At 44.7% G+C, this 10,464-nt stretch overlaps 1 protein-coding gene across 2 annotated transcripts in view; it reads right to left on the minus strand.

Annotated features, from left to right (window-relative positions):
- ARHGAP30 (Rho GTPase activating protein 30) overlaps positions 1 to 10,389 on the minus strand; it is a 28,403-nt gene extending 18,014 nt beyond the window's left edge. For both annotated transcript variants that reach the window (XM_043963207.1, XM_043963206.1), the window contains exon 1: positions 10,119 to 10,389. In XM_043963207.1, the coding sequence (XP_043819142.1) occupies positions 10,119 to 10,215 (97 nt within the window). In that variant the 5' untranslated portion in view covers positions 10,216 to 10,389. The remainder of the gene's footprint in view (positions 1 to 10,118) is intronic.
- Between the last annotated feature and the right edge of the window lie 75 nt (positions 10,390 to 10,464).

Consider the following 10,464-nt stretch of genomic DNA (forward strand, 5'->3'; position numbering starts at 1 on the left):
CTTGCCTAGGGTCACACAGCTACTATGTGTCAAGTATCTGAGGCCGAATTTGAACTCAGGTACTCCTGAATCCAGGGCCGGTGCTCTATCCACTGCACCACCTAGCTGCCCCGCTAGTCATTCCATTTTTATAAGAGTTCTAATTCCAGAGCTTTTTCTTTTTTTGGGGGGGGGGGAGGCAGTGAGGGTTAAGTGACTTGCCCAGGTCACTTAGCCCTCATTGCCCCATGGGGGGGGGGGAGTTCTAATTGCTAGAAAGTCTTAAATCGTCCTCCTGTAATTTTTTTTACCTGGCTCTATCTTCAGGAACCATGCAGAAGAATCTTTTTTTTTTTAAATTAAGGTATTTTATTTTCCAGTTACATGTAGAGATAGTTTTCAACATTTGTTTTTATAAGATTTCTAGTTTCAAATTTTTTCCCTCTCTCCTCTCCCTTCCCCCTCCCCAAGACAGCAAGCAATCTGACATGTCATATATGTAAAATCACATTAAACATATTTCTGCATTAGTCATGCTGTGAAAGAAGAATCAGAGAAAAATGAGAAACCTCAAAAAAGAAAAGCAGAAAAAAATAGAAATAGGGGGCAGCTAGATGGTGCAGTGGATAGAGCACTGGCCCTGGAGTCAGGAGTACCTGAGTTCAAATCCAGCCTTAGACAATTGAAACTTACTAGCTGTGTGACCCTGGGCAAGTCACTTAACCCCAATTGCCTCACCCCAAAATTTATTGTAATTTAAAAAAATTTATTGTGTATTTTAAGAGAAAAGTAAGCTGCATAACAGATCTGCAATTTCATGTGTAATTCTCTTTTTCCGATCTATCATGTATATGAAGACACTCATTTTATTTGACGTTTGTTAAGTTCAGAAATAAAAATAAATTTTAAAAACCAATTCAATTCAACAGGCATTTATTAAGCAGCTACTATGTGCTGGTACTAGAGATACAGAGACAAAAGTAAAACAGTGGCTGCCCTACAGAATTCTGCTAGAAAGAAGCGTGTACACAGGGAAAGAAATAGAAAATAAAAACATCTCAATAAAAGGGTCAGGGAAGAAGAACAGAGAGATCAACTTGGGGCCTCAGAGAAAGGGAAGATCAGGGAAACAGGGAATCAAGCAAGGTAGAGGTTCATCAGGGAAATGGAGTTAGAGTCATGGCATTAAAGGGTCCTGAGATCACAGGATTCAGAGCTGGAAAAGGCTTGAAGATCAGTTCCTTCATTGTACAGTTTAGACAGCTAAGGCACAGAGAGGTTAGGTGGTTCCCATGACCTCCATCTTCATTATACTTCAGTCACCTACAAGGATGGTTGCCCCTTATGATGCACCATCATCCCAGAATGCTCCATCTCCATAATTTTGAACTGTGAAATTCACCACTCTGGTCACAATCTCCTATGGCCTCACTCCTCTGAAACCTCTGAAACCTTCAACTGATCTTGAGTGACTCCATTTCTGCCCGTTTTCTCAGACCATAACTTTTTCCACTTTATGCTCAGCCAATTCAATTAGGCACAGTCCTGCCCCCCAAGCCTCAAACCTTGCCTTGCACTTTCCTCCCTTAATGCCTCCCTCTTCTTGCACATGTTGTCTTCTCTATTAGACTGTGAGCCCAGGAGAGCAAAGACTTTTATTGCCTTTCTTTGTATCCTAGCACTTAGCACAGTGCTTGGCACATTGTTGTTGTTCAGTTGTGTCCGACTCTTTGTGACTTTTTCTTTGTGGGTTTTCTTGCCAAAGATACTGATGTGGTTTTGCCATTTCCTTCTCCAGCTCATTTTACAGATGAGGAAACTGAGGCAAACAGGATGAAGTGATTTGCACAGGGTTATGCCCCTAGTAAGTGTCTGAGGTTGGATTTGAACTCAGGTCTTCCTGACTCCAGGCTCTGTGCTCTATCTACTATGCCACCTAGCCTGACATATAGTAGGTACTTAATAAAAACTTGTGGACTGACTGGTGCCGAAACAGATCATGAAACTGTACTATTGGGATCCATTACAAATTTCATGCGGTTTAACCTCAGCTGGGTCTCCGCAGCTGAGTGGCAACCCTTTCCATTAATTTTTATTTGACTATCATGCTCCCAACAAAAATCACCCCCAAATTTCTCCTTTCCCTTTCAGCCCCCAACACCAACAATTCTCAGTCCTAGCGGATGACATTGTCTTCTTCCTTACTATGAATTGAGGCTGTCTGCCCCTCATCTGCCCCCATACCACACCTCACAATTTATTTCCGTTTTTTTCATTCTCCTTTACTCCAGCCTCAGAGAATAGGGGGTCCCTTTATCTTCCAAGGCTGACTCCTCTATTTCTATCCTTGATTTCACCTACTCCCTTCCTATTCTCTTAGGTAATCTGCACCACCTATTATTTTCTCTCACCCTTTCATTTTCGGTCTCTCCCTATTTACTGTTTCTTTTATTACTGCTTACAAACAGGTTCACTTCTCCCCTAATCTAAAAAAACAAACAAACAAAAAGCCTTTCATCCTATCTGGGTTTTTTGTAACATGTCCCTGCTGATTCTCCTTCTCTCAATCTGGCTGCTCCTTCTCAGTCTCCTTTGCTATATCTAATCCAGGTCCCACCCACTAACCTTGGGTTTGCCCCTAGGCTCTGCTGTTGGTCCTCTTCTTTTATCTCCTTATATCCTCTCTGTGTTGATCTCATAAGCTCCCAGGGATTCAATTAATATCTCTACACTGATGGCTCTCAGATCTATATATCCTGCCCCAGCCTTACTCTTGAGCCCTAGTCCTGAATCATCAACTTCTTATGGTACATTTCCCACTGGGTATCCTGTAGACATTTCAAATTTAACAAGTCTAAAATAGAACTCATTAACTTTCCTACAAGTCCTGCCCCTTTTTCTAATCTCACTATTTCTATTAAGGGCACCATCATCTTTTCATTCACCCCAGTTCCTAACATAAGGGCCATCTTTTCCTCTTCTCTCTCCCTCATCCCACTAATCCAATCAACTGCCAATCCTGGTCCATTCAACTCTCTACAAGATGTCTTATATTCATCTCCTCTTCACTAACATGACCACTACCCTAGTCTGGAGTATCATCACCTCTCACCTAGACTACTGCAATAGTCTCCTGATCAGGTCTTTCTTCCAAGAAACTACCAAAGGGATATTTCTAAAGAACAAGTCTGACCAAATCAAGACCTCTTCCCCTCTCCATGCTCCAGTGACTTCCTCTTACCTCTAGGACAGGGGTCAGCAAACTATCACCCAAGGGCCATATCCAGACACGCCCCCCACCTGTTTTTGTACAGCCTGTAACCTATATATAGTTTTTGTTTTGTTTTGTTTTTTGCTTTTTGCGGGGCATTGAGGGTTAAGTGACTTGCCCAGGGTCACACAGCTAGTAAGTGCCAAGTGTCTGAGACTGGATTTGAACTCAGGTCCTCCTGAATCCAGGGCCAGTGCTTTATCCACTGCACAACCTAGCTGCCCTCTATAAATGGTTTTTACATGCATAAATGCAACATTACAAATGTTTACAATTTACAAATGCAAGAACCATTCTTAGCTTGAAGGCCGTACATAAACAGGCAACAGGACATAGTTTATGGACCCCTGCTCTAGAACACAGTACAAGCCCCTCTGCCTGCTATTCAAAATCTTTCACAATTGGGCTCTATCCTTTCTCTGACACTCTCTGTGACCTTAGGAAAGTCAATTAACCTTCCTGGGCCTCAGTTTCCTCATTGGTAAAATGATGGGGTTGGACTGAATGACTTCTGGGATAACTTCCAGATCTATGACCTTATGTTCCTAAGATTCCTTCCTAGGCTAATGACCTACCTTCACACACTGCGCGTTTCAGCCAAATTGGCCCCACTTGCTCTTCCATATGTAAGATATTTCATTTCCAATCTCTGTGCCTTCATGAAACCCATGCCCAGGATATATTCTTTTCTTACCTTAATAACTTCTTAGTGGGGGCGCCTAGGGGGCGCAGTGGATAAAGCACCAGCCCTGGATTCAGGAGTACCTGAGTTCAAATCTGACCTCAGACACTTGACACTTAGTAGCTGTGTGACCCTGGGCAAGTCACTTAACCCCAATTGCCTCACTAAAAAGAAAAAAAAAGGAAAAAAAAAAAAGAAATAACTTCTTAGTGCCCCTAACTCCCTTCAAAGCTCAGTTCAAATGTCACCTCCAACATGAGGCTTTCCCTGATCTACGCACTTGCCAGTACCATCTCCTAATTTACTTTGTGTCTCCGTTGCAGACATGTTATAATTACTTATATGTATATGTATTGTTTCTCCTTATAAAATGAAAGTTCCTTAAAGGTGAATACTATTTTTGGGGGGGAGGGGGGCAAGTATCCATATTTCCAGTGCTCAGTACACAGTAAGTGATTTATAAATGTTTGTTGATTGATTAGATTGATTATTTGATCCCCTCAAGCTATCATGCTGTATCTCTTCCATTTTACTGAGAAAATCCTAGGAAGAGTTATAAACATTTGAGAACACTGCCTCCCTGCCACCCAGTCACACTTTAAAAATTCTGATTAATTGGGGGGGGCGGGGCAATGGGGGTTAAGTGACTTGCCCAGGGTCACACAGCTAGTAAGTGTCAAGTGTCTGAGGCCGGATTTGAACTCAGGTACTCCTGACTCCAGGGCCGGTGCTCTATCCACTGTGCTACCCAGCTGCCCCCTGATTAATTTTTCAATTAATAGGGATAATATTTTTTCCCTTACACACCTAATTACTCCCTGTAACCTGTGGCTCAAGTGCTATTTGTATTGGTGGAAAATGATTACTTAGTGTTCCACTCTTGTTTAGCGGCAGATTTGGCAAGAGTTTGGGAGAACAGAGTGCAGGCTTCTGGTTTCTAGTTTCCAGTAAGAGTTCCCAAACTCACTCCTTGGGAAATTCCCTGGTCTCTAGTGGAGTAAGCTGGGGATAGAGGCATGAGCAAAGTGCCATTTCTTCTACATGTTGGTTTCTTGCTGAAGTTTTTCTCTCCCACCAGGGGCCCTTTCCTTGAAGAGACATCAGAAAGCTGCTGCGTTCTCTCTCAAACCTGGAAGCCAGAAGAGTCAGGAGGTCTCCTCTCTTAAACTCTTACCAAATCCACTCCTCCCTCTTCCAGGCAAAGGAGCAGTCTTTCCACCAATCATTCTTTCCACTAGTCTGGACAGTATTATGCAAAGGGACTTGACTGTTCAACCCTTGAAAATCTGGCTTCTGATATGACAGTTCTACTGCCCTCAAAGGTAGCCAACAATCTTTTCACTGCTAAATCCAGACTTTTAACAGTGCTTATTCTCTTTGACTTTTATGTAGCTTTTGACCTAATAACTACCCACTTCCTCAAGAGCTCCCTCCTCCCCTAGTGTCTCTGCACCACTCTCTCTGCGCGGTGCCCAACACACAGTAGGCTCTTGGTTGCTTCTTTTGAGTTTCCTTCACTGATTCATCCTCTGCCTCCCACCTCTTCCACCTATATCATGCCTCCTAAGTGTTTCCCCAAGGTCAGCCCTTGCCCCTTTATATTTTCTCTACCCATATTGTCTTCCCAGCTTCAGTTATTGCTTTAAATGCATGTTGATTCAAATCATGTTTCTGTTATTTATTCCTGTGTGACCTTTGGAAATTTCCTTCACATCTCCAAGTCTCAGTTCCTCATCTTTAAAATGAAACAGTTTGGACTTAGGGGATCTCTAAAGTCCCTTCTAGCTCCTATACCCTAAATCTCCTATAATCATTCTTAACACTCTCTCACTAGGTGATCTCACCCACTCCAATATGTTCAATTGTCCCCTCTATGCAAATGACCCTAAAGTCTATATTTAAAGCCTTATTTGTGTATCTCCTCCCCCAAGTCTTCACATTCCTGCCTGACAGACGTCTCCAACAGGGTGCCCAATAGGCATCTCAGATTCAACACGTTCAAAACAGAACTCATCATCTTTTCCTTAAGCCTATTTTCTGCCTCTCCTTTTCCCTCGTTCTAGACCACCTTCCTCTTGGCTATGCAGCTTTGAATCTAAGTCATCTCTGACTCTTCTCTCATTCAGTTCCCTGCTCTGTATCAGTTGCCAAGTCTTATTGATTCAACTACCACTTCACATCTGTCCCCTGCTCTCTAACCATACAACCACCCCTTCAGTTCATCTTCTTCACTATTCTCTCCTACTAGTCTCCTAATTGATTTCTCTGCCTTCAGGTCTCTCCCTTCAAAAACCTACTGTGGGGGCAGCTAGGTGGCACAGTGGATAGAGCACTGTGGCCCTGGAGTACCTGAGTTCAAATCCGGCCTCAGACACCTAACACTTACTAGCTGTGTGACCCTGGGCAAGTCACAATTGCCATACTAAAACAAACAAACAAAAACCTACTGTGACTCTATAGGATAAAGTTTGAATTCCTCGGCCTGGCATTTAAAGTCCTCCCTAGTTTAGCCCCAGGTCTTCCCTCTAGCTTTATTTCATGTTATTTCCCTTCATGGATTATACATTCTAGCTAAAATGACCTATTAGCTGCTCTCCAAATTTGACATTCTATCAATCACCTCTGTGCATGCACACAAGCTAGGCTCCCCATATCTAGAATGTACTGCTGCATGCCTACCTCTCAGAAGCCTTCTCTTTCTTTAAAGATCTATTTGGATGCCATTTTCTCCATGATCCTATCTAATCCACTTGTGGGGTTTTTTGTTTGTTTGTTTGTTTGTTTTCATGGCAATGGGGGTTAAGTGACTTGCCCAGGGTCACACAGTTAGTAATTGTCAAGTGACTAAGGCCGGATTGGAACTCAGGTATTCCTGAATCCAGGGCCTGTGCTTTATCCACTGTGTCACCTAGCTGCCCCGCTAATCCACTTGTTTTTACTGACCCCCCCACCCCTAGTTGAAATGTTGTCAAATACTCCCACAGAATTTTTTCTAGATCTCTCCTTTGCCCCTATTACTCCCTGTCTTTTTTTATACTTCTCTGAGGACATGTTGGATTCCTGCCCTTCCTGCCCCCTTTCCCCTCCAAACCCAATAAAATTTAAACTTCTTTCAAGCAAAAATTGTTTCATTTCTTTGTATTCCCATCACCTAGCACAGTCCCTTGTAGATAATTATACTTAATAAATGTTTGTTGGATAGAATTGAAGCAACTTACTCAAAGTCACACAGAATTTTAGCCAAGAAATATTGGAAAGATAGGGAGTCAAAGAAACGGGGGGGTTAAAAAAACCCTGGGTCAGTAAAATACGGTCAGGAAGATGGGGTTCAGATATAGTGATGAGGGATAAAAGAAAGGGGGAGTGAGGTTGGGGATCCCAGAGTGGGGGGACATAGACCTGAGACTCCAAAAGATTTATGGGTTAGAAAGAAAAGACAGAGAGAACAGCAGTTGTGAACAAAGACACCCATGTAAAGTAGTGAAGAGAAAAAGGTAAATTAAGGTGGAGAGGGTGAGGTAGGGAATACAACTAAGGTACTTGATGTCCAGACCTTTTTCTATACCACCATCCCCTCTTTTCAGGGCCAGACAGTGCTCACCTAATTTGGGGGGGCTTTGGGGGGGGAGGACAGAAGAAAAAAAGACAAAAGTCAGAAAGGGTTATTATACAAACTTAGCCTTACTCACAGAATCCTAGAATCCTAGAATCTCAGCTTTGAAAGAGACTCCAGAAACCATCGACTCCAATCCATACATACCAGAACAGGAAATCCTCTTTGAAACATAATTTATAAGTGGCTTGCTAATCTCTGCTTGAAGGCTGCCAGTAACGGAGAACTCACTACCTCCAACTCACAACTGACCCCCCCTCCTTTTTTTTGATAGCTCTAACTGTGAGGAAGCTTTCCCTTATCTGCTTGTCTGCAACATCCAGCTCTTACTTCTGGTTTAGCCTTTTGGACCCAAGCAGAAAGTCTGATTCTTCTTCTATACAGTAGGCCTTTAACCATACAGATCAACAGCTACTATAACTCTGTTATGTCTTCTCCAGGCTAAACATTTACAGTTTTTCAACTGGTAATAATAACAGCTGACATTTGTATATCTCTTTCAAATATGCAAAGCACATTAGCGACAGTATCTCAAATCCTCACAAAGAGAAATATCACGGGTATTTATACCCTATTTTACAGATGATGAAACTGAAGCTTAAGTGACTTGCCCATAGTCACACAGTTAGTTATTGAGTGTCAGGGGCTTTGGGGAACTGGATATGATCTTGTTCCCCCTGACCCCAAGTCCTTCACTGTCTCTATACCACCATTCAAATAGCACCGTATCACAATCTCCAAGACCCATTTTTGTTCTGGTCTTCCTTCCCTAAACACCCTCCAGTTTGTCAGTCTTTCCCAAAATGCAACACTCAGAATTTAACACAATACTCTGGATGTGATCTGACCAGGTTGTTGGATGGAGTGACCATTACCTCCCTCAGCTTGGACACTAGGCTTTTCCTAATAGATCCTAAAATGGCATTCGCTCTTTTGGCTGATGTCTACTATTGCAGTCGGCTACAATGCCAGATCATTCACAGGGATGTTCATTGTCTCACTGTTGCCAGGTGGTCTGGAGTTCGGAATCTTCCCGGATTCTGCCCAGTATCTACTTCCCTTCCTCACTCCCCTCCGAGGGAACTCCAAACAATTCTGACTCACTGAACCCTTGGGAGGGCTCGGTGCTCACTCAGTAGAGGATAAGTAAGTACCAGCACCAGGAATTAGAAAGGAGATAGATGGAAGAGCTGAGGAGAGGGACAATAGCAAAAACTGGGAAGCAGGCCTCAACCTGGCTTTTTCTACTCATGGTCATCAGTGATTAATATGCAAATTGAATCTATTCTACAGGGATAAATCTGGAATCAAGCTGGTTGGAGATTATTAGAAGAGGGAGATATAGCTAGAGATTCAAAGGTTGGGGTGTACCCCTCTCGATTTGAGTCTTGGGATGAGAAGCTCCCCTCTGGGGGAGGAGAAAAGGGGAACAAGGTGGTTTGGGAACTCGAGGTAGAAGGGCTGAGGACCGGAAATGAGCTGGGAACTCCCCCCACTACAACCACCGCCCCTTTGCCGGCAGTCACTGGGGATCAAGGGGAAGAAGAGGAAATGACAGATTGGGGGGGGGGCGAGGGGAGTAATACAACTATGCCCCTTTCTGGGAGGAGCCGCAAGTTTCTTGGGCAAGGGAGAAGTCACCTAGGCAGCCAGGATGCCTTGAGTTATCTGCTCAGTCTGATTTCGATCCCACCAAGAAGCTGAGTTGGAGGTGTGGGGAGGAGGGCAGTGAATGTGGAATTCATGTTAGTCCTACCCATCCAGACCTCCAATGCCCATCCTCAACCCTTTTCTGTAGGACCAACACACCTTAAGCCAAGCCTCACCATACCTGGGGCCCCTTTTTTTTTTTTTTAGTGAGGCAATTGGGGTTAAGTGACTTGCCCAGGGTCACACAGCTAGTTAAGTGTTAAGTGTCTGAGGCCAGATTTGAACTCAGGTTCTCCTGACTCCAGGGCTGGTGCTCTATCCACTGCGCCACCTAGCTGCCCCTGGGGCCCCTTCTTATCTTCCCTTTAGGCCCCCTTTTATAAGATGATAATGGAAGGGCCTAGAAAGGAGGAGCTTCTCTCCCTGGTTCTTCAAAGTAAGCCCAGCATAGGCTTCAAAGGGGCCAACCCCATTGTCCCTGTGGCTTCTTGGTGCAGCTCTGTCACAAATCACATTTCTCCAGGCCACCATAACCTTACCTCTTTTCAACCTTCCTTGGACTTCATCCCCTAAGCCCTAATGGTCATCCTCTTTTAGTCTCTCCTCTCCTAGTATACCTCCTCTCCCTTCTCAGTGTCTGTTCTCGTCCACCTCCTGTTTTCCCTTAGCAACTTTTCTCCTCAACCTCCCCTCCCTAAAGCCTCCCTTGTCTTCTCAGCCTCTTTGGGCATCCTAGACTGGAGAGCGACACAATGCCTGTAGTCTGACTCACGCAGTGAAGATCATGGGCCTCTCTGGGCTATCAGCTCCTTGTCTCCAGAGGACCCAGAAGCCTCAGCCCCGATTAACCCCAGGCATCCCTGTTTGGCTGCGTCTACCTGGAGCTCCCCTCCCACCATTCCCATGGTGCCCAAAGCCCTTACCCTCTTGGCCTGAGAGCTGGAGATGCTCCAGAAGGTCACACCCAAACACCCGCTCCTTCGATCCGCCTTTCTTCTTCCCCCTCTGCCGAGACTTCATGGCCGGAGCTGAGGGGTCCCAGCCTCCCCTCCCAAGATGCTCACCTTACGCCTCCCCCATGGGACCTCAGACCCAGTTGGTCACCCCTGCCCCACAAGCCCCACTTCAGCTGTTCCAGGGGTTGGCCTTGGCAGGGGGCTGGGCCCTGCCCCGAGCTCCTCTCACTTCTCAGGCCCCTGGCCTCACGGAAGTGGCTGTGGAGGAGGAAGCTGACGGGGCCCTAATGAGAAGTGTCGTCTCGTGGCTGGG

The sequence above is a fragment of the Dromiciops gliroides genome, chromosome 4 (assembly GCF_019393635.1).
Source record: "Dromiciops gliroides isolate mDroGli1 chromosome 4, mDroGli1.pri, whole genome shotgun sequence".
Classification (NCBI taxonomy): Eukaryota; Metazoa; Chordata; class Mammalia; order Microbiotheria; family Microbiotheriidae; genus Dromiciops; species Dromiciops gliroides.